Source organism: Nestor notabilis, unplaced genomic scaffold, assembly GCF_000696875.1.
Source record: "Nestor notabilis isolate BGI_N333 unplaced genomic scaffold, ASM69687v1 scaffold1228, whole genome shotgun sequence".
NCBI classification, from domain to species: Eukaryota; Metazoa; Chordata; class Aves; order Psittaciformes; family Psittacidae; genus Nestor; species Nestor notabilis.
The window spans coordinates 21,011-45,600 of record NW_009941365.1 but is presented as its reverse complement, the minus strand read 5'-3'; the positions used below and the strand labels follow the sequence as shown (position 1 = coordinate 45,600).

General features: G+C 40.9%; 1 protein-coding gene across 3 annotated transcripts in view; it reads left to right on the top strand.

Moving 5' to 3' along the window:
* Nucleotides 1–24,590, top strand: part of PICALM (phosphatidylinositol binding clathrin assembly protein) — a 41,406-nt gene that overhangs the window by 11,168 nt on the left and 5,648 nt on the right. The window contains exons 9-18 of one of the 3 annotated variants that reach the window (XM_010020836.1): nucleotides 241–364; nucleotides 700–836; nucleotides 3,002–3,102; nucleotides 8,141–8,290; nucleotides 13,309–13,416; nucleotides 14,311–14,442; nucleotides 14,529–14,559; nucleotides 15,294–15,393; nucleotides 19,366–19,425; nucleotides 21,161–21,265. In XM_010020836.1, the coding sequence (XP_010019138.1) occupies nucleotides 241–364; nucleotides 700–836; nucleotides 3,002–3,102; nucleotides 8,141–8,290; nucleotides 13,309–13,416; nucleotides 14,311–14,442; nucleotides 14,529–14,559; nucleotides 15,294–15,393; nucleotides 19,366–19,425; nucleotides 21,161–21,265 (1,048 nt within the window). Of the gene's footprint in view, nucleotides 1–240; nucleotides 365–699; nucleotides 837–3,001; nucleotides 3,103–8,140; nucleotides 8,291–13,308; nucleotides 13,417–14,310; nucleotides 14,443–14,528; nucleotides 14,560–15,293; nucleotides 15,394–17,382; nucleotides 17,407–19,365; nucleotides 19,426–21,160; nucleotides 21,266–24,590 lie in introns of all 3 variants that reach the window. The other 2 variants (XM_010020839.1, XM_010020837.1) reach the window with 2 other exon arrangements.

The following is a 24,590-nucleotide window of genomic DNA, read 5'->3' as shown; positions in this document are numbered from 1 at the left end:
AGGGGGAAAATCCCCAGTTCAGTGTATAAGAGTAGATAGCACAATTTCTAGGCATTTTCATTTTGCAGTTCATATGCTGTGTCTTATTTAAACTTACCACTTCATATTGTACAGTGTAAGATACAACCAATGTCATAAGGGGTTAAGGAGACTGGGTGGATACAAGCAAGGAGTTTTCTAGGTGTTCCTGTCACGTGTCACCTATTAACAGCCAGCTTTTCTCCTGTCCAATTACTTTAGGGCTATCACCCTTTTCGATGCAGTCTCTTCCCTTGCAAGCACTGACCTGTCCCTTACAAAAGTAGATGAAAGGGAAAAACAAGCTGCATTAGAGGAAGAACAGGCTCGCTTAAAAGCTTTAAAGGTAGGCTTACAGAGTTTTAAATTCGAGAATGCTTTACCTGTGTTCTTGTTGATAGCTTGGTAGGATTCTTAAAGGAGCAAAGGATAAAACCAGAGTTGTTAATACTGAGTATGTACTGTTGGCAAGTGCTGGAAGTACAATCGTATGTACATACAGCATAGAACTTGTGGAGGGGGGGGTTGTTGAAATGGTTTCTGAAGGTGGCACCATTGGCTTTTGTAATTATAAGTAGCTGACACTAGTGTGTGGGATAAATAAAAAACTTTACTCACCTCCAAAGTCAGATACACAAATGCTGTTTGTGGATTTCTTATGCCAGCTCACTTTCCCAACAGGAGCAACGTCTAAAAGAACTTGCAAAGAAACCTCATACCTCTTTAACAACTGCAGCTTCTCCTGTGTCGACTGCAGCAGGAAGCATAATGACTACACCAGCCATTGATGTTTTTTCTACCCCTAGCTCTTCAAACAGGTATGCTTAATAGTGTTGCTTCACTCTGGGTTGCACTGCAGTTAGCGTTTCCTCTGTGTTTCTGCTGCCGGGTGTACACTGTAGGAGGTTGGTTGGGTGTAGATACATTAGTGATGTGGTACCTTACAATGCTGAACCTAACAAGTTTATTTGGAAGAAGTCAAATTCAGTTTGGGGAGGTCATGAAGATAACGCTGAATTTCATCGTGCATTTCTAGATCTCTGAAAGTAGAATAGTAACAAATGTTCTTGGGGGAGATTTTCAGAGAGAGGAAAGCCCAAAACGGGGTTTGAAAGAAGAGAGGCAGGTTTTGCAGTCTGAAGTTGTATCGGGAACATCTCTGTCTGCAAGGACTTGCAAAGATAGTGCAGGAGTGCTCGCTGTACGCTAATCCTCATCTTTGACTAGCAGGAACTGTTGGTATGAGTAAGGGTGTGATCTTCATTGTGTAAAATAGCTGTCAAATCAAGCAGTAGCAGAAGGTACAGTGCTTTTATCAGTATAGAAGGAAATAGTTCTCTGAAGACATATTTTTGCTTTGAGTGTTATCCTAAACCTGAACGATTGCTTAGTTGCTCTGCTAGAGCTCACATAAAAACCTGCTGTTCTTTTAAAGTAGTCAGCACTTTGACAGCCTCTTTACCCCATTACAAAGCTACTATAGGAAATTACTGGACACCAGTACATGGAAAATAGCTGAATTGTATATAAGGAGCTAGAGAATCTGTCAGTGTTAGTAACTGGGACTTCCTTGGAAAAGATTTTCTTTCAAATTGCTTTTTAGAGGCCAAAATACTTGAAATGGGCATATACTTTGAACTAGTATCTTGAATATCTGATCTTTCTTCTTAAGAGGTCTGAAACATGGAAACATCTGATAAAGCTGCTTCAAACAGCCAGAAATGCTTCATAGTGAAGACAAGAGCGTTTTCTTCTAAAAGAACAAATGCTAGTTTGTCTTCATGTTGATATGCAGTTGCTGGCAGTATGACTGCTATGAGCAAAGAGCAGACTTTACAGCAGGAGCTGATACCCTGGGTCATGAGTTCAGTTGCTTACTATTAGACAGGATGTGTCTGATAAATCCCTATCATTAACTTGAACAAGCTTTAACTTGGAAATGGTCTTGGTGCTGCTGCTCGTGTTATAGGGCTGTGCCAGACCTTGCTGCTTTTTACTAGGAGCAGTAGTGGCAAAATGCAGTTTCAGTGACTGTGGAAATGAAATAGTAGGAACTGAATGATAGAAGTGATTGGGTCAGCAAGAGAATATGCAGAGGTCTAGGATGTCACCACTAGCCTTTAAATCCTGGTGCCAGTCTCATTTTCAGAGATGCCTGGGTATCACAGGGACTTAGCTTCTGTACACACCAGCAGCTATATGTGCAAATTTTGGTTCATTTTCTTGATGAAATGTTCTGGGTGAACGCCAGTACTCCTTTATTTTTTTTATTCCTTTGTCTTTTCCCAAGACAAATTTAAAGTATGAAATGAACTTGCTGCAAGAGATTGAAATTTACTGATCCTGTTTGGCTCTTGAAGTCATTGCAGCACTTCACTTTTCATTTCCATCTGATGTTCTTAGGTCTCAGTTTGGTTTTGAATAGTCTAAAATGTGTATCTAAATGAGTTTTCGCTCACACAACTGATGTGTGTGATTAAGTGTTTCAATTTTGCCTTCCCCAAAGTTCCTTAATAACCTATAGATGTAAGCCAGTTCTCACCAGTGGCTGATAGTGGAAAGATATGAGTTGTGGAATTTAGATGTAACATTTTGGTGGTGCAGCCCATAAGTACATTCTCTGTCCGCCTTTGTCATAGTGCAGGGCTTTCATGAGGTTATTTATAAGTTGCTGAAGATTGCTGACCATAACATGCTCAAGCCTTGAAGCTGGACTAAGAAGAAGAGGAGAAGACTGGTTGTCTTTCTGTCTTAGACAGCTTTGACAAAAGTCACTTGGCTTAACGCAGAACTGGCTATATTAATACTTTTCTACAGAACTGAAAATATGAAGTTCACCAGGCTTCCTGATTTGGGCTTAGTTGAAAGTTCACTCTGTAACAACCGCTTTGTAATGAAGCTTTCCTTGCTGTTGACGGTCACTAGCGTTTGCCTTGTATTGAAAACTGTGATGTAGTTCAAACAGTTGTATTTATCTTTGTAGCACTTCAAAGCTGCCAAATGATCTGCTTGATTTGCAGCCAACTTTTCATCCGTCTGTACATCCTATATCTGCTGCTCCACAAGTAGGAACTACCTGGGGAGGTAAGAGCTCTGAATCGGATTAAGGTTCCAGTTACTATGGCCATGTTCCTATAAGTGTTTCCCCTAGTCTGTGGGCTGTTTCTTAAAGACAGAGATCTTGCAAAGACAAGCTACAAGTGGATGAAGGGAGCAGAAAAAGTGAAACCTGGGTATGGATTAAATTAATGCAGCATCTGATGATTACAGAGAATTTGAATATGAGAGTTTTTAGTAGCAAAATTACTGTAATTGTTGACCAGCTCTGTTTTCAAGAGTCACATAGCAAGGTACAGAACCTTAGCTGTGAGATGTCTGCCACAAACCCCATGTTGCACACTCAGGAACTTGAATATAGAATGTTTTAATAGACGTTTTAAATTCTGTCTAATGTTCAATCAAATTTGCAGGTGAAAATAAGCACAATTTGGAGGCAGCCTGACAGGCAGTTGTGACAGGTATGCATAGAAGGAAAGGAAAGCTGGAGTTAGTGACTGAAAACAAAACAAGGCACCTCTTTACAGATTCTGTGCTGTATTTTGCTTACCTACAAAGGCAAATTAGCAAAAAACTGTGGTTGGATGTCCTGAAGAGACAAAATTTATATGGAACTCTTTTCTCTGAACACCCAAATTATTGTTGTGCCCAGTTGTTGGGGTAGACTGAGACATTAGATTGTCGTATTGATACATGCAAGTCTATAAACCAAGGAGGCAAGCAAGAGCCTTCTAGCAAGTCATGAATGTTATTTCAGATTAGTTTGAATGTTAGAGCATTTAGTCATATACTCAAAGCTGTTTTTCTCTTTGCTGCTTTGCAGTGTTCCAGAATACTTCTGATCTAGGTAACATTGCCTGCTTGCACCATTGGTTATACTGGTGGAGGATTAGGACTCTCTAACGAAGATGCTTCTTTTTACTTTTCTGCATCAATGATTCTTAATAATAAAGTCAACTTCTGAACCATGTGGCTCTTTCCAGATTATGGTCCTTTATAAATCAGAAGCTTGCAAAAATGCTTTATTTTATGATGTGAAAAATTGGGAGTTGCTGCTTCAGAAGGTTTTGTGGGCATCAGCATAATCCTGTTTGGAAATTTTACTTCATTATTCCTTTTTCTGAGCTATAACTTTCCCTAAACATCTTTCCAGTTATCTAATGCAGCTTCATAATAAGCAGTGTATGTATTCTACTTTCCTATTTACTTTTTGCTGTGTGTACTTTGTGTTTTGTGTATCTTCTTGCATTTGTTTGTAAGGAAATAATACACAATTTTGAGTGATGGAGGCAATGCTAATATAAGTGGGAGCTTCAGAATAAAGTAGTTTACTTGTCCTTTAGTTTTGCTGATCAGAGCATCTTTGGAGAAAGATGTGGTGAGGAGCATATTGAGTTATGCATACAGATGTCAGTGTTTAATAGGCTTAGAGTTTAGAAATGGAGAAAAATGTCTTGGCTCATCTTGTTTGCTTTCTGGAAAACATCTTCTGTTTCAGCTTCTATTTGTTTCATGGGTGAGAGAGAAAAGGAGAATTATCTTCTTCTCGAAGGTCACATCACGATCTAGTGTTTCTTTATTAACCTGAGTCTGAAAGTCTGTGTTTGTTCGATGATGTGTTACTCTTGGTAACAGTCTTCAGTAACAGTCAATGATCTATTTCTTACTATTGACACGTACCTAAACACTACTAAGATTCCATTAACTGTGAAGAATTTTTGGATTGTCTGCTGAAATTTTAGGCTAAAACTTCTGGAATCACCATTTTTTATGTTACTTTTCATCAAACCAAATCAAAATCTCTTCAGCTTTACAGACATGACCACTCACTTCACACAGGTGAGGTAGATAAGAAGTGCTTTCCACATTTTAAAGATGAGGAAATCTGAGCAGTTAACTGACTTGTCTGAAGTCATATGACAAGTCAGTGGCAGAGCCAAGAATGGAACCTGAACCATTTCCAGTCCTGTGCTCTAACCACTGCCCAGCATCCCTCCCTTAGGTGATTTTCTGACATTATGATGTTTGTATTTGGTGTGTACGGTGACTTTGAGAACAGAATGTCAAACCAGCTACAAGTTGCAATGGACTAAAATCAGTTACTGTTAAACACTTCATGCAGCAGCTCTTAAGTGTGCAATAAAAAGATAAACTGTTCCAAAAGCATTGTATTTGCCTTTTGCCTTGTGCTTCCAATGGTGTTAAACCTAACAAGGGTAAAAACTTCCAGAGAATGGCTTCTGTAGTTGTATGTTTGCACTTTTCTTTTCTCAACTGTAAGAGCTGCCACTGAAGAACCTTTGTTGTTGTTCTCTCAGGTAAAACACTTCTGGTGGGATAACTTAAAGATTGAGGTTTGCAAAATTCAAATTACTCTTAAAAGCACTTGAATTATTAATGCCTAATGATTAGCCTGAAGGTGCAGAGTGATTCCATTGACACCAGCAGCTGCCATGTGCATTCAAGGATGAAATTGGGCTTTAGAAACATTGAGGTGTTGCTGTCAGGAGAGAAAGCTATTTTTGAAATCTGAATATACAAGGACATAAATTAGCTAAACCCAATGAATTTTCAGTTACCTTTTTCATAGCATTGGCAAGTTTGAGGCTCAGACAAGGTTGAACATGCTGAATGAGAATCAGAATGAGGCAGAGGAGCAAAGAGTCTGACAACAGATGACATATCTGAGATAATCTTGATAATCTGAAGTTGTATTGCGTTGTCTTACCAGTCAAAACACATGAAGCTCCATATACAACCTTGAGATTTGTGAGGAGAAAATAGCACGTAGTAATTTTCCTGTTGAGTGCATGTGTGAAATAATTCCACTTGACAGTAGCTTCAAACAAATCTGGTTAAAACTCTTTTGTCCTTCTTGGCTTCTTTTGTATTATTTTGTCTGAACTGTTTATTGGGGTTATTTGGAGACCATTCCAGCTGTGTCTGGTATATTTGCCAGCTATCAGTAGTTAAACTTCAGAAACAAACCCAATGTATCGGGTCATTATCATGGTCTGATTATTATTATTTCCACACTACTTGTTTGGATTCTTTCCAATTACAAGGAGAACCAGGAGAATCCGAAGAATGTGAAGCAGCAACAGAAAAAGCAAGCAGGAACTGATGAAAGGATAATCTGACTTGGTTTATTGTCAGATCTGTTTGTTCTACAGCTTCTAGAATAGCATTCAAAGCAGACAGCAGTTTTAAGCAGTAATTAAGCAGTGATTTCAGAAGCAAGGACTCCATTTCAGGTGACTGGCTGATTGGAATGCTCACAAGTGCAGTAGGTAGTAGTATTACCATCTAAAACATAAAACAACAATGCAAAACTGTATTGTCTATTACAGATCCTGTATTAGCTTATTCTGCTTATCCTTTATTCAGTGTTGGAGACTGTCTTTTTGGTGACTGAATGATTTAGAAAAAGGCCTTTTAAGGTACTTTGCTCATTCTTACAATGTAGCCAAGCAATCCGGGAGAGAAGTCAGGTCTTACTGAATAAGATATCTTGAGCTTGCAGAAAATAAAAGTGTGTGTTAAGCCTGCAAACAGTAATGCAGCTCTGGTTTGAAAATTTCATTTTCTTTAGGACTTGCTTATAACTGAAATCTACATGTTATCAAGCTGTGGGGGATCTAGAGCTGAAAAGCAGGAGGTCAGATTCAGAGGAAGAAAATAACTTACGCTTTTGAGGGTGCTGTAGGTGAATTGGTAATCTAACCAGGTTTAAAAGAAAAGGCCAGAAACTGAAGTGTCTAAATAATGGCTTTAAACTAAAAGATCTTAAGATCTTCCCTGTGAGGGTGCTGAGGCGCTGGCACAGGGTGCCCAGAGAACGGCGAGTGTTCAAGGCCAGGTTGGACACAGGGGCTTGGAGCACCCTGCTCTAGTGGAAGGTGTCCCTGCCTGTGGAAGGTGTCCCTGCCCGTGTCAGGGGGTTGGAACCGGATGAGCTTTAAGGTCCTTTCCAACCCAAACCAGTCTATGGTTCCATGATCATTCAGACATTTCTCTAGTGGTTTTGCCTAAAAGAATGATTTGCAGTTCTAGGCATGGTGATAAACCAGACAGGGCTGGATGTAACTCTTGCTGATCTCACTAGTGAGTCCTTGAGTTTTCCATCAAGGATTTGTGTGCTACAGCTAAACCACAACTCCTTCTTTCAATGAGTATTGTAGCTGCCTCTTGTATCCTGCTTAACTGTTGGGTTCTGGAGCACAGGAGTATTTTAGGTTGGCAGTTGTAGCCATCCTCAGGAAAACTTGAAGCTCTCCTATATGCCTTGGGATATGGCTCACATAGATCTGTGTTTCCTTCATCCCTCAGTATAGTCCAAGAGGTTTTTAATAAGGAACATTTTCCTCATGGCTGCTCACTGGCTGTTGCCTCAAAGCAGAACAGGATTTTGCCTCCTTTTATATCTACAAGCTTGTTACTTGCTGATGCCCCAGGTGGTAAGGAAGGTGCTTTAGTCCTCTATGCTACCTTGGTGTATTCGTAGCTATTGAAAATGTCATGATGCCCACTAACAACAACAATAAAGTCCATAAACAGAGTTTGAAGAAAGAAAATACAGCTCTGGCTTTGTTTGTTCAGGTTTTAAAGCTATCCTCAGGATGGTATTGCATCGAATCCTTGCTTAGCACCTGGGGCTCTGTTACACTGGGGGCTCTGTTACACTGAGAGGCATTCTCTGCTCCAGAGAATTCATTGCAAGTGTCAGGACATGACCAAAAAGTGATTGTTTTAAAGAGGAATAACATACTAATTTTCAGTACAAAACACACTTGGGAAGAAGCACAACTTATAAGACCAAGGTGGTATTAATTAGGAAGCAAAAAAGGAAATGTGTAACTAATACTTGTAGTATTTTTCTTGAGCAGAGAACAGGTAATTCTGGACAATTTGAAAATGAAACTAGATCATCCCAAGGGTAGGGATGTCAGGAAACAGCTATACTTCCTAGACTCCTCATAACTCTTATTCTTCTGTGCCTAGGAAGCAGCATATAACTAAATTCATCTCCCTTTTCTTCTTTCTCATGCTCTCTGGAATTGAACAGATCCTTTTTCTGCTACTGTTGATAGTGTTGATGATGCCATTCCAAACCTAAATCCTTTCCTTACAAAAACTAACGATGCTGCTCATCTGTCTGTGTCTTCTGAGGTATCTACTTTCACCAGTAGGACACCCACACATGAAATGTTTGTTGGTAAAGTACTATTTTCAACTAATTTCCTATTTCCTAAAAAAAATTAACATTATTTCAGTTTCTAAAGTATATTGGTGGGCCTTTCAGAAACTGAAAGCTGGTTGTTTGGGGCTGATTTTTGTGCTATGATTTAGTAATTGTGCCATGAAAATGGTGTTAAAATCCTTGCTTGGCTGCCTAAATGGGATTCTACCTGCCGTAAAGGAGCTTAGTTCTAGTTAGAGCACCTGTTTGACTGATTTTATGGCATAGGGATTTTGAGGTAAAATACATGCCTGAGAATGAAAAGAAAATGCTGCTACTTTGTTCCTCAGGTTGAAATGTTGTATTTGGGGTTTTTAACTTAAGAGCTTAATCTGATTTATTTGGAAGTGGATGTTTTTTTCCCCCAATCATGCTGGCATTAACAAACCCAATAAAGCCATGCACATCCTGGTGCGTGGTCTACTCAAACCCTCTTCCTACAAGGCAATAAGATAATGACTCACCTCTTCAAACCTGTTGAAATCTTCCTTTGGAGGTGATTCAGCGTGGCTGTCATGAGAAATCCTCCTCGCATCTCCGCTGGTGCAGCTGCATAGTAATTTGATTACTTTTCAAGATGAAGAATTAACTTAGCTTTCATAGACTAAAAATCAATTACTTACATGTCAGTTCTGTTCTTCAGCAAAGCTACATTTAAAGATAATTGTGCTGCACAACAGGCTTGCTTTTTGCTGTTCGAACCCCACTAGAATTGATCAGGGAAGAATCTACACTCTTATTACAAAGAAATCTTTATCTACTCTGCTGTGGTGGGACCTCACCTGAAGTACTGCATCCAACTCTGGACTCCTTAGTACAGGAAAGATGTGGATGTGTTAGAGAGGAGGGCCACAGAAATGATCAGAGGGCTGGAGCACTTCTCCTATGAAGAGAGGCTGAGAGAGTTGGGGTTGTTCAGCCTAGAGAGACGTTACTATGGCCTTCCAGTTCTTAAAAGGGGCCTATAAGAAAGATGGGGAGATACTTTATAGCACGGCCTGTTGCAAATGGACAAGGGGGTGATGGTTTCAAACTAAAAGAAGGGAGACTCAGGCTGGATGTGAGGAAGAAATTCTTTACAAAGAGGGCAATAAAACCCTGGCACAGGTTGGCCAGAGAGGTGGTGGATGCACCATCCCTGGAGACACTCAAGGCCAGGCTGGATGTGGTTCTGGGCAACCTGATCTAGTTGAAGATGTGCCTGCTCATTGCAGAGGGGTTGGACTTACATGAGCTTTGGAGGTCCCTTCCAACTCAAATTGTTCTATGATCTCTGGTACTTGAATAGAGATAAACCAAAGGGCTCTCTTTAGAGACATTCAAGCCCCCTGTATTTTGTCACCTCAGCAGACTAGTTCCCTAGCTTGTCTTTGGTTAGGGAAAAGAGAAAACAAGCAAGATCAAGCACAAGAACTGTTGCTGAGAACTTCTTTACACAGGATTCCCAGAGAGCTTTACTTGGCTGAGGCAGCAGTATAAGTACTGTGAGCTGGTACTACTGCATAATGAACTGGCAGTTACATTCTACATGCTAATGTAGATTGATTATTTGAAATACAGCTGGGTTTAGTAAGGTTATTATTCAATCAGATCAGTTTCCTCTGCATAATTTGTTCAGCAGTCATACGAAAAGTTGTAGCAGAGCAGGACTGGAAACAGGGAACCTGGTGGGTATTTGTGGCACTTGCTGGGTTTTGTAGTGTTCAGCACATGGCAGCCCTGAGGTCACTGGAGAAGGATGACATCGGTACGTTGCATTCCCTTCCAGTGTCTCATTCTCTGAAGATACATCTAGAACCAAAGTGTGACCTGACCTCCTGATGGGCCCACATGTGATATGTAACTGCAGTTTTAGCTGTAGCACAAACAAGGTGCTACAACAAAGTGAATGTGGATTTAAAATAACTCTTTCTGGTTCTTTAGATCATTACAATCCGTTTACTCAACTAAATCCCTTTGTGGCAACCAAATATGAATCTACTATTGGGCTGTGTCCTTATACTTCAGGTATAAGAAAAATGCCTTGAAGCTTTTACACTCATTTCTTCCATGGGTGTAAAACATGGCATTTGCTTTAATGAAAAATATTTATCCTAATATAGTTGTAACTTTGAAACCATGCTTTCCCCTTTCGTGTTATAGATAAATGTAAATCTGTTTCTTGCTGTATGTGTGATGTGTATTGATTTCATTCCATTGGTTCTATGTTATTAGTGTATATGTGGATTTATAGGCTGACCTGAAATTAGACGTTTTGAATAGCAGATAAACAGTGTATCTTGGTTCTCTTTCTGTAACTCTCCCTCTTCTCCTTTCCTGGCTTTCTCTCTTGTGTGATACGCCTTATCAGACTCTTTTTGTGGTCCTCAAGCTTACCCTAATGCTTCTCATTTCCGCAATGAGCCTTCTTCTGTAGCTGGTCTATTTGGAGGTAGGTAATGGGATACAGCCTTTCCACAAACACAGGAGTTTGAATGTGTTCTGTGCCTAGAACTAGTAGGCATGTCATTGGCTACAGAAGCGTGTTATTATAGTGGCTCCAGCTTTCATTCATGTGCTTGTGCAAGGTGCATTGTCACAAATAGTACCTATTTTTTCAGCTTATGCTAAACTAAGACTTACTTAGTCTAAACATGAAATGAGTATCTCCCCATTTCAGGATCTCTTGTAGCTTACATGTTGCTACATACCGCACCCAAGACTTGCATGTTATAAGTATCTTCTCATCTTCCTCTATCTCTTTGTTTTTAAAACAAAGGGATTGGGATGTTCTTGCTGCTTATGGCGTTTTTGTTGATATATCACTCTTAAACAGTGCACTAAACTAGTACAAAGCTTTGCAACACAGCATGAGAAAGAGGTATCTGCTGCATTATATTACAGCCTAATCATTTGTGCAGCTGTGTAACATCTGTATAGTGACCCAGTACAGGTGCTGGTTCTGGAATACCATCCTGACAGCTATTGGACAGGCTGTGGACCATGACAAATGATGATCTATGTAAACCAGAGTGAACAGGGAGTGTTAACATCGTTACTGTGCAAGGTTTAGGAATACCTTCAATAAATGGTTTCTGGGAGAGTTAGTTCTTAAAAGCACCATGAAGTCACATTTTGGTTTAGAGTCTTTGAATAGAAATAACTAGAGTCATTTAACGAAAGGTTAAATACTATCTATGACTGTTCCCTTTGTTCCATATCCAAAAAGCAGGGTTAGTTTCTGTCAAGTCTTGTTGGTCTGTTCTCTCAAAGGAACTCCACCAAAATACTGACCTTTGCACCTTTCAAAACATCCATTTTCAGAGGAAATGCCTTGGGCTGGTGGTTGATACCGGGGGTAGGATTTGATCTCATTCAGAGGCTGATTCAAAGGAGACCTGTGGATTGTTTTGTCTTCTGGCTTGTCTCATCTCATTAGCTTCGTAAAGCTTGAAACTTCCTAAATTGTGAGAGCAGGCAACTCAGCTTGCTTTTAGTTAAGGCTGTTTTCCTAAAGAAAAACAGGAGCTATTGTAAGTCAAGTTTTCTATTGGTACAGGCACGGTTTTAAGAGTTGCAGGACATCCCATCAAAGGAATTCCTACCCACAGTTCAGAGTCTCTGAAATGGCTTGTTACAACTTGACGGTATATACTTGTCATAAAGATACTCATTTTGGTTTGTTGATTATTTACTCCCTGTCTTTTTCCACATTACTGCTTCCCATGTTTTGCTGTATGCTCTTTGATTTGCTTTTAATGAAAAGTACATTAAGTTCTTAGTGACGGATGCTTTGGAGTTACAAGTTCCTTTAAGACAAATAGGAAGGAACAGGTAATCCAAATGACTGTGATGTTTATGTTCAAGGATAGCATCCTATAGTTATTAATTTTTTAGGTGAAATGTGACTTAAGGGAGTAAAACAACAAGACTGAGATGAGGTGCTGTAACAGCAAGCTAAATGAAATCCAAGAAGTACTCTTCATCAGTTAATTCTGCTCACTGCAGTGTTTTACTACTGAATTATTTGTGATCCTTTTATTTCTCTGTATCCTCAACGTGTCTGTTAGAAACCAAAGAGCTGGTTTTCAAGCTGGCATTTAATTTTATGGTGCTTTTCAGATAATGTGATAATTACTTCTGCAACTGCCTGAATATCTGGATGATGAGCATACGCGCTTGTGTGCGTGACCACAGTTAACTTGAAACCATACAATTTTAGAAACAAATCAGCACTTGATTCCATATTACTGAACTATCAACTTAATACTGCCAAACAGCAGAAGCAGTGCTTTGTACTGCAGTAAATGTTCACAGTACTGAAAATAATTGTGCATTTGGAGAACACTGCTTTACGGATACCTAGAAGGAGATGAGGAGTAATTCAGACAGAAACAGGAGTTGAAACTTGGCTTCAACTCCCCATCTCTTGCCATAATTTCTAGAAAGTTATCTGCAAAACATGGTCACCTGCAAAATATGTATCAAAACCCCAAAGTAAGCACTCTAAAACTATTACTGTTATGAATGTGTAATCAAAGGCATTACTAGTCAGGCACCTTGGGATGGTTTGGATCTTACTCCAGTTGTATCTAAGGGAACTGCTCAACTGATGTAAAATGTGGAGGGAATAATCTTCAGGCAGGTAATCTTGAAACAGATTCCCTGCCCAGTCAGCTTCTCTTCCTGGAGAAGCATGGTGATTATTTCCTCTCTAACTTTATTGTAACTATTTGGTAAAAGAATAAGGAAGATGTGAATAGTTAATCCAGAGATATAGCATGTGGGGAAAGGAGTCTATCCAGTTTTTGAGACAGAACCTTTCATTGGAAGAGTAACTCCAAATAAACTTCAACTAAAGTGCTACCAGCTCTTTCTCTTACATACTTTGCAGTGTCAGGGTGTAATCTGGACTTTAAATATTCTGCGTATTTACTTGGCTTGTCTTGCATAAAGAAGGTGGATTCATGGGAAATGCTGTATAAAAACATTCAACTTCTTTCTTTTTCCCACAGGGTTCGCTCCATCTCCTGTTGCTCAACCACAGCCATCAGCTGGCCTTAATGTTGACTTCGAGTCTGTGTTTGGAAACAAATCTTCTAACGTTGTCCTAGATTCTGGTGGTAAGACACCAGTTAGGACCAGTTAGGTCCTAACTTTCTTTATTCTTGAGGTATAAATCTCTTGATCTATGACAGTGTTTCAGCTGAAGAAAACGCTGACTTTAAAAGGTCAATAGCAGCGTTCTTCATCAAGTTTTTCTTTATTAATCAAAGAATTTTTCCTTTACACACTATTTCTGTGTGCATCCTGCTGTTTTTTGAAACATTTACACTAATTTCCTTCACTGAAGTATTTTGTGCATTAGAACCTCACACAGCGAAGAGCCTTCAATTTACATGCTGTCAAATTAAGTTTGTATTTGTAGAGTGTGGTTCGAAGAGGTAAAGTTGTGCCTTAATTTTATGTATCTGTGCAACACATTTTTGGTACTTCCTTCTTTGTTACTCTTTTGATGTTAAGATTATATGAGAAAATGATAAATAATCAAGGTGTACAGAATTGATATGGATTGTAGTCATAGTTGTCTTTCTGTTCTTTTGAGCATCTGGGAATTAAATACTACTGCTCTTTAGACACTGGACTTTTGACATCAGATTCTTTTTGGGCAAAGCAGTGATCCACTAAAAACAAATACATATTTTTGTAAGATTGCAATACTTCGTTTATTCTTTGGGTTATATTTTGATTGAGTTGCAGTCACTGTGAATCCATTCCATGTAAAATTGGTGCCACATAGGTTAAACTAGTCAAGTGAAATGTCTTTTCTGTAGCAAGTACCTCCTTTACCAAGAGGCATAAAAAAATAAGTCTTAATCCTTGTGTAGTGTAGCATCACTAGGTTAAATGTTGTATTCAAGCTGTTGTGTTGAACTTGCTGTCTGTAAAATTGGGTGTCATGATGTTCATGGGAGGCCTGGGATTCAAATCACTTATTCTCTGTTTGTCATTCCCAGGCTTTGATGAACTAGGTGGTCTCCTAAAACCAACAGTGGCCTCTCAAAACCAGAGTCTTCCAGTTGCCAAAGTACCACCAAACAAATTAGTGTCAGATGATCTGGATTCATCTTTAGCCAATCTTGTAGGCAGTAAGTATTGAACCACTACCATAGAAATACATATTTCTTTCTAAATTAATAGAACTTCAATAGTATCTTTTTCTACTTTGTCACAGATTTGGGCATTGGGAATGGAACTACTAAAAAGTGAGTATGCTTTATCAAAAGTTGATCACTTTTATTTTCTTGATAGTAAACTTTTATGACAGCAAAGTTTCAAACCTGTGTGTAACAACATAATGGAAACCTTCAGAGCATGTTTGGGGTTGTACTTTGCTTCTCATACAGAGTAAAATGAATTATTGAGAGCTGTTGGAAGGTGACTGTAGACTGAGGGGTAATAACAGTGATCACAGCAGGCAAGATGTCTCCTGTCTTTAATTCCTTTCAGGCTTTATATATATTTAGGAAATCAGTTCATCAAAATGTTTCTTTGTAGGTAATCTTGGCAAACCTTAAATGCTTCGTGTGATCTGAGTGTGTGCAGAGCTGTATTAAAGACTGAAATTAAAACCTCCGGCTTGTGGTTGAGCTTTAGACAAGTGAATTTTGAAGCAGGGTGTATTCTGGGACAGTGCACATCTGCTCTAGCAGCTGCTTCTAACTAAACTATCTTGACCCAAGGACAGTCAGCTAGACTGACTTCCCTGTACTGGGGAACTCAACTGAGATTAGATAAAGCTGAGCAGGCTCATGTTGAACATCTTACCTTACTTTTTCTAGCCAAAAGAAACTGTGAAGAGACTTTTATAAACTCCTTTGCTAAATGAGCTTCTTTAACAAAAGAAGCCATGTTACTAATAGGAAATAGTGTTTGCCTGAGGGAGTTTTGTAAGAAAATCCAATATTTTCTAACAACCCTTTAAAAAATTTATTTGAAGTGATGTAAACTGGACTCAGCCAGGTGAGAAGAAACTAACAGGAGGTTCCAACTGGCAACCCAAGATTGCACCTACAACCGCGTGGAATGCTCCGACGCTGGTAAGCAAATACTTGGTTTAAAATAGTGAGTTCCTTTCAACTTAGGGATGCAGGTGATGTTTGATGGAAAAGTTTGAGAGGGATCTAAAGCTGCAGTAGAAAGGTAGTAGAAAACTGAAGAAGTGGTCAGTTTGAGATGTCTGTACTACTAGTATTTGTTAGCTGTGCTGTGACATGTGCAGGTTTATGCTAAACTTCAGTAGTGTTTGACCAGCTTCTCTCTTGGCAAGATAGCAGCCTTTGTGTTTCACTGACAAGGGCCTGTGGGGACAGGACAAGGGGAATGGCTTTATCCTGCCAGAGGGGAGATTGAGATGAGCTCTGAGGCAGAAGCTCTTCCCTGTGAGGGTGCTGAGGCGCTGGCACAGGGTGCCCAGAGAAGCCGTGGCTGCCCCATCCCTGGCAGTGTTCAAGGCCAGGTTGGACACAGGGGCTTGGAGCAACCTGCTCTAGTGGAAGGCGTCCCTGCCCATGGCAGGGGTTGGGACTGGATGAACGTTAAGGTCCCTTCCAACCCAAACCAGTCTGGGATTCAAGGACATAAAACTGTGAATTCTAGAGGGTTTGGGGGGCCCCACATTTCAGTCTAGAAAAATAGAAGTATGAAAAGTATGTTCTTCAGTTGCACTGATAGTCAAGTGTGTCTCCATCACAACTCAGCCTGCTGTGGGGGTGAGAACAGACCATGAGATTAATCCCCTTGATACTTTTAAAGTTATCTGTGCAGTGATGTGGGCTACAGCTTTCTTAATGTGCATAACGACTGCTTTCCTGCCCTGATGTCTGCAGTTCTTTTTAAGATGTGTCAATTTTAGTGATCAACTTCAGAGTGTCTGTTGTAGCAAGCAGCACTGGTGAGGATTTTTGGGGTAGCATATAGAGCCAGGGCACTAATTACATGTCAAGATTTTACAGGAGTAGTGCTCACAATGCTAACAGAACAGTTTTGCATGTGAATCCTACTTATCCTCTCACCAATGACCTGGAACACTGTACAGGGACAGAACAAGTAACAAAACGCCCCTGAGGAATTATTACCTCTGACTGTAACTGACTGGGGGAGGTTGATTCTGCAGCATAATAATACAACACTGTGGATTTTGAGAGTGCTTGTCTCCATAGATCCACCACCTCTTCCCTACTGGGTGGCCCATATCATAGAATCAGACTGTGCTTATGTTTAGGGAGATTTAGATTAGATGTTACGAAGAAACTCTTCCCTGTGAGGGTGCTGAGCCGCTGGCACAGGGTGCCCAGAGAAGCTGTGGCTGCCCCATCCCTCGCAGTGTTCAAGGCCAGGTTGGACACAGGGGCTTGGAGCAACCTGCTCTAGTGGAAGGTGTCCCTGCCCGGGGCAGGGGGTTGGGACTGGATGAGCTTTAAGGTCCTTTCCAGCCCAAACCATTCTATGAGTAAAGCTTGTGGATCTCACCAGAGGCCATGTAGATACTGAAGAAACTGCAGCTACTCACCTGCTCTAATAAATGGTGGTTTGAGTTTACTTGTGTGCTTGAATCTGTTTAATAACTCATGTCTTTGTATATACATCTTCTTGTAATAAGTCATTACACTGAACAGCTTTTATTATTAGAGGTACCACTGAGACACTTCTCTTCCTGTGAAACTGTTCTATTAACCTACAAATCTTGAAACAGAAATTAGGGGGAGGCAGTTTGTTTTTCCTCTGCTGGTCTATTTATTGTGGAGTTGCTGCTGCTTGCTGAATAGATATGCTTTTGAACATAAGGCTTGGATAAAGGCATATACCAAATAAATGGACTGTGCAAAACAACTACAAACCTAATATTGGTGACAGTATCACAGGTGTTTGTTGTCTCAGTGAATGACTTGAATTACAAGAACGTGTTGGGGTAAACATTTTAATGTATTTGTGAACTAAAATGCTATCTGTGTATATTCTGTTGTGTAAGTATTTGCTTCTAATCCAGTGTTATTGCATTATGTAATTGTTCTCCCTGGGGAATACAGAATGGCATGCACTTTCCACAATACGTAAGTGAAACAACCCACAGCCTTTTTTGCAATCGACTGGCATGCTGATATTAACCACTGCTCTTGCAGAACCTCATAACCTTCTTGCTATTGACACATTTCTCATTTTAAAATCTTTGGTGTGCCAAAAAATTGGAGCTTTTCCTAGCATACACCAACTCCATAGGTGGTCTGCAGCCTCTTGACTCGAATGATGGCATGGGAAACACTGAGATGATTTTTTTTCCTTGCTTTAAACTGTACCATTTGCTGCCAGAGAGCTGGGGTGTGTGTCTGTGCTGCCTTTAATGCACTTGGTGAATTCTGAATGAAGATTAAAATGTTTGTGTTTGAATAACTGCATGAAACCTCACGGGCTTCTGTTATACTTGGCACTTTCTCCACCTTGATGGTAGATCTTGATTGGTTTTCATTTTGTTTTAAGTGGGGAGAGACCAATATGTCATTAATGCTCAGCTGGAACAAGAAAATCCATGCTGACAGCTTACAAAGGGCAGGCAGTAACCTGTGCTTGCTGTCTGAGGAATGCAGCCTTGCGTTTCAAAGGAGGTTTTTTCTTTGTCAACAGTGATATTGGTCTTTCCCTGTGCTCTGTTTTTGTTGCAGGGTAACTCTAACTAAAGGATGGTAGGTCTGAGCACTCAAAACTAAATGTAGTCAGCATGTTTGTGCAGCAAAACAGAAGTATTTTCAGGGTAGCTTGGCCAGCTGTGTGAAACACATGGATAGTACATGGCTAGAGAATTCTTGCGTGGGGAAATCTGTTCCAATGGCAATTGAAACACCAGTGACTGGCTACTATATATGAAAAGGCAGCTGATACCTTAGAACTGAATCCAGCAGCAGCTTTGCTGATGTCCTGGTCTTCATGTTACAATTGTTCTGCTTTAATTAATCCACTGTTCTTAATATCTTGTCATTTACCTCTTCCCTGTATCAGTACTCTCTGTGTACCAAGAAATGCATATGGTCTGTGTCTTGTCACAAACAGTAATCCCCACAGCAACAGCATGAAAGTTAGACTCTTGAAGGAGAGTCTAAAAGGAGGTAGAGTGGATAGACAGCAGGTTACCTGAATATTTATATAGTCTGAAAGAAAACCAAACCTCTTTTTGTCCTTGTGAGAGTTAATGCTAATTTAGAAAGTGTGTAATGAACTATAGAACCAAGAATATGAAGAACTGTCTTTAATATATTTCCCCTTCTGAGTTATCAGCTGTTTTTCTATGTATATGTTGCCAAGCTGCTTACAGAACATAGCCTCACCCCAGGTTTTGTCTTGTGACAGCATCTTGCTGTAAGTTCCTAAAAGTTAGCTTAGCTTAAAGTTAATACAAACGTATCTTCAAAGCACCAAGAGAATGTGAAACCTCTTCAGATTCACTGTACTAAGTGGGTGAGTGTGAGAGAATACAAGATATTCATGTTGAATTTCTATTGAAACATAATAGGAGAATCCCCACAGCGTGTTATCCTGGCTAGAGAGAAGAGAATTCCCTTAATGTCAGCAGAAGCAATGGTAATTTGGTCTTTCCATCTTTAAAATTCACTCTTAAGACTCCTTGTGTGCTGTTACTTCTGATATTGAAATATAAGTATGTACTTTATGGGTTTAAAACAATGCTTCTGCTCCCTGAATAGTTTCTCTCAAACTTCTCCGTGTCTCCCACTGTGTTTTTTAAACAGGATGCTGAGAGAATGGTAGCTTGCAGTTTAGGTTAGCCTGACAGGTTAAAAGCAAATACATAATCATACATTTGCCAGTAGAAACTTTAGCTTAGGTGCTGTACTTCAGCTGAAATACTTTGGATACACTCTTGACACAAGAGTGCAAATCCTACTTGTTCTTTGCTCTATCCGTAACAAGCCAAGTGCTGCAGTTGACCCTTAGACCGCAATGTCTTCCCAGTGTGCAGCTGCTCCCTTCTCCTCTTAGTTCACCACTGTTTTTCACACCAGGCACCACCTGTCATGGCGTATCCTGCCACAACGCCAACGGGAATGATGGGCTACGGGATGGTGAGTGGAATTCCTGCAGCTCAAGTGGGATGCTTTAGGTTTGATCGTGTATAGTTTAGTAGCGGTTGGTTTCCTCAACTGTGTATCTGAAGACTGAATTTCTGCTCCTATTGGTTTATTCTTCACCAAATCATAAAATCCTGGTTTTCTGAACTGCTGCAGTGGGTTTTGTCTAAAATTGAAGTTTACCCTTTAATACCTCACTTAGTTTTTCATAAACTTCTTAAAATTAATTGGCTTTATTGGTGTAGAAACAAGTGTATTGTAGAAATAAGCATATTGTGCAAATAGGTGCAGCGTGTGAGTACAGACAACCTCATTCACAACAGGGATGTTTTACCAGTGAAGTGAAACCTTCCTTAATTACTTGCTCCCAACCTCAGCAGAAGTTATTTGTAATGATCAGTGCTACAGAACTGTAAGTTCGTGATGTGTTGTGGTACTGGTTGAGGTTGAATCTTTGTGACACACCAGCACTGTGAGGCTTTTGACATAGACCTGACCTCACTGCTTGTTGCTCTGAAAAGTTGCTCAAGTTTATGGTCTTACCTCAAGTTTTAGAATATTTCTGAGATGATTTGCCTTAACTCTTCCTTCTTAGAATGGGTTTGATGTAGCACAGCTTTGCTGGGTGAGTTAAAGGGAGAGAACTGCCTTAGAACAGTGATGCTGTTACACAGCTCACAGATTATAGTATAAAAATAAGCTAAATGTTTCATCATGTAATCAAATTAACAATTTATAACTTGTATACACCCAGTAAGCAAACTGTGAAAGCAGCCAGCTGTGTTCTTGAGGCTCTTCTGAGGGAGGATTGTATTCCCCACTGTGCATCTGTGAAGTCCTGTAGTATGGTGGTGTGCAAAGTCATCATGGTTAAACTACCAGTGGTGTAGATTCAGAGTTGTTCTACACAGCTTCGCATTGATGGTGCTGCAAGCATTTTCTTAGTTAGTTTGATTCAGCAGCTGGGAAAGCCTTCCAGTACCTAAAGGGGCTACAAGAAGGCTGGAGAGGGACTTTATACATAAAATAATCTTGCGTGGTTTGTAAAGCAGCTTTCGTTGTGGGGTTTAAAGATAGGAGTACCAGGATTAGTCAAGGAAAAGCTGCTGGGAATGGAGATTGCTTCAGTAGGACTGCTGCTGGGTATGAGCCCAAGCCTGAGGGGACTGCCAAAAACAGTGCTAGAGACGGGCATTTACATGAAATAAAACTTGACTTCTGAAACCATTAATATAGGTTAAACTCTTCCCGTGGCTCAGCCAGAGTGTCAGTAACACTTCAGGCTAGGACTGCATAATGACTTTGTGTTAATTGCACAGGGAGTTCTCAATTCCCAATTTTTCTTAAGCTCAGCTCTGCATAGGTGTCTAAATCTGTTCTTGTGCTTTCAGAGGCAGGCAGGGAAGCGCTTCCAACCTCAGTTTGGGAGCAGGAGCACCAGCACAAATGCGTGTGCTTAAACAAGTACTTTAGTGTTTCAGATCTTTGCAGCAAGAGATGAAATGGGCTCAGCTGCTATTGGGAGTGTTCCTTGAAAAGGCTCTAATGTTCCCTAAAGTAACCTTTATTTGCAGTATATTGTAGAAAGGGCTTCCTGATTGCATGTGTCAAATCTGACCAAGGCTTCTCACCCACGTGCCATTTTCCTTTCTCTCCTTAAACCACAGAATATAATACTTGTGATGTGTTAATGCTGTGTGTGATTTGATGCTGTCTGGATCTCTTGTAGCCATCGCAGATGGGAGGCATACCAGTAATGACACAGCCAACTTTAATATACAGTCAGCCAGTCATGAGACCACCAAACCCCTTTGGCCCTGTCCCAGGAGCACAGGTGTGTATATCCAAAGTCATTGGTGCCATATTGGAACAAACTGCAGCTGGATCAGCTCCTTTAAAAGTGTTTTAATGTTTTCTTGTGTTGGATAAATGTATTGCACAAGCCCAGGGTGTGAGGATTGCTGCCTAGGTTATAACTCCAGGTTGGCAGCATCAAGTGCATCCTACAGAAGGAGAGGATGGGGGTTTAAGGCACTGGTTTTGTGGGAATGTGACTGAGGTTATTCTATGGTCTTTAGTAAGAGGATAGTTAATGTCCGTGCTGTTTGCTGAAGACAAGTTTGTTCCCCAAAGTCACCTTCTGTGCTGCTTTACCTCTAAGTGTGTGAGATTGTGGTATTGCAGCTTTTTCCTAAGGATGCTGGAGAGGGGCTCTTCATCAGGGACTGCAGTGATAGGACAAGGGGTGATGGGTTCAAACTGGAACAGGGGAAGTTCATAAGATATAAACCAGAAGCTCTTCCCTGTGAGGGTGCTGAGGTGCTGGCACAGGGTGCCCAGAGAAGCTGTGGCTGCCCCATCCCTGGCAGTGTTCAAGGCCAGGTTGGACACAGGGGCTTGGAGCAACCTGCTCTAGTGGAAGGCGTCCCTGCCCGTGGCAGGGGTTGGAGCTGGAGGAGACTTAAGATCCCTTCCAACCCAAACCAGTCTGGGATTGCATGATTCCATGTGTGCCAATGTTCTTCAGCCTGTTACACTTAAAATTTATTAGATTATAAAGTAACCAAGTCTGGCAGGAGCTGTAAACTTTTTTTAAGTGTAAGCTTCATGCTTACATTACAGCATTTCTCAGGGAACAAACAGGGCAGATGAAACCTTTTGGGTCTGTGACTGTTACAGATGGGCTTGAAAAGATCATGAAACTTCAACCAAACACCTCAGTGGGAGGCAGATGGCACCTTCATCTAGTTTTAACCATTGAGTTCTCCACAGGTCTTTGTGTTCCTCCGTGGTTTTGCAGAGACAGTGTTGGCAGCACAGGGAAAGATACCCAATAGCTATAGCAACTTCTTTGGCCTTTCCTTGCCAAGTGTTATGTTTAAGTGGAGTGTTCCTTAAATTGCCTGCTTTGCTGCTTCTCGTGTTGTGAATAGACTCACTTCCTGATGTACTGGAAGGAAGGACTGTGCTGAAGGGTTCTTCTGACCTTTGAGAAGAACTGACTTTATCAATACTGGAGTTAAATATGTTCCTTTTTTTGGCTTGTTTATCAAACTTCTGACACTGCGAGGTTTCTGTCTGAACTCACAGCTTTTAACACTGTTGCCATCTCAAAAGAGTGTTTTGAAGTAGAAGAAAAACATTTGGAGAAGGGAGAAGAGGGGATGGATGACTTCAAACACCTTCACAGTGCTTCCAGAAACTACTGAGAGCATTAAGGCTTTGTGTCTGTGAGCTGTAGTTAGAGGCAGAGTGTAGCTGGCCTCCGGTGTGAACAGTGTGGGTTTTACTCACCAGTCAGATGTTTCTCTGTCAAAGTTCAAACTACACCATGATTCTAATAGAAAACAATGTAATATATTGAGTCAGTATTTTGATCTTCCTATAAAGAGCTCAGTCTTTAAAGGGGACTGTTTAAAAACACCTGTATAACGTAGGTATGCATTGGGCTGTGTGTGGTGTTTGGGTCTAGAGTTTGGAGGGGAGAGAATTCAGCAGTAGGTTGGAAGGGAAAAGAGCCTCAAACATTGTCCAGTGCCTGAATCTGATCCTTTAACAGGAGAGGCTGTGCTGTGTGCCGCAGGAGGCAGCGTGGACATTGTCTGCCTTAAAATACAGCCTTGGGGATAGACCCTTTTCTTAATATTCTTACTTTATAAAGGCTTTCTCTGAAAGGGAAGTTGTTGGAGTTCTTCAGCTAGAAATACAGTTCTCTGTTAACTTTCTCTTGGGCTTCTGAGAGATGCTGTGCACATTCACTGCCACTTAAGTGAATTGGTATCTTTCACGTGGGTTTTATGTTATTTCAAGAGTGGGGAGAGAGTGTTTATGACTCTTCTTAAATAAAAAGCAAGTTAATCCTCAAGGAGAAGAGATTTTCTATAGCTCCCCAAAACCATCTTATTTGAAATGACCCTTTAAAACCAAAACTAAATAATAACCTGCCCACTTGCCTGAGTCAGACACAGGTCGGTGGGTCTGAGGAGCCAGACGAGGCCTTTCTGCTTCATTGGATGTTGTAGGGCTTGGTCTAGGTTGAATCCCAGCCACTGTCGTAACAGGGGAAAGAGGAATTAGTCACAAGTGAGGTGTGCAGGGCTGTATTTATGGTGCTTATCTCACTGTTTGGCTCCAGTGAGAATTAATTTGATAGAAACACACCCGTTGAATCAGCGTTTGCTGCGTGACTGAGCAGGGCTCTCCCCGCGACACACAGGCTGCGCCGCGCACGGGCGCTGAGCTCTCCGATGTCTCATATCCTTAAAGCAACCTCAGTGAAACAGAGGCTGCTTGTGAGAGCTGCTTCCTCATGTGTGGCAGAGATGGCGTTTACTCATGTCTAGTTAGTATCATTTAGTAGTAATGGAGACGAGAAGGCTCCTGGAGGGGAGACCTTAGAGCAGCTCCAGTGCCTGAAGGGGCTCCAGGAGACCTGGAGAGGGGCTTTGGACAAGGGCCTGTAGGGACAGGACAAGGGCAATGGCTTTAACCTGCCAGAGGGGAGATTGAGATGAGCTCTGAGGCAGAAGTTCTTCCCTGTGAGGGTGCTGAGGCGCTGGCACAGGGTGCCCAGAGAAGCTGTGGCTGCCCCATCCCTGGCAGTGTTCAAGGCCAGGTTGGACACAGGGGCTTGGAGCAACCTGCTCTAGTGGAAGGTGTCCCTGTGCGTGGCAGGGGTTGGAGCTGGAGGAGCTGTGAAGTCCCTTCCAACCCAAACCATTCTATATTTATTTACTATTATGTTATTCTGCTATTATAATATAAAGGTTCTTTACTAACATATAGCCACAAGGGGAGTTAAGGTATTATCACATGAAATTTACTGTATGCTGAGTCTTAAGATTCTTTTGAGAGTGTATTTGTCTGTTTAGAATCATGGAATGAACTGGATTGGAAAAGCCCTTTAAGACCATCAATTCCAACTGTTCCCCAGCACTGCCAAGGCCACCACTAAACCATCTCACTGAGAGCCTCATCTACATGGTTTTTGAGCAGTTGCAGGGCTGGTGACTCCAGTACTGCCTTGGGGAGCCTGTTCCAATGCCTGAGCACCCTTTGGGGAAGAAATTGTTCCTAATAACCAGTCTAAACCTCCCCTGGTGCAGCTTGAGGCTGTTTCCTCTTGTCATGTTACTTATTACTTGTGAGAAGAGACCGAA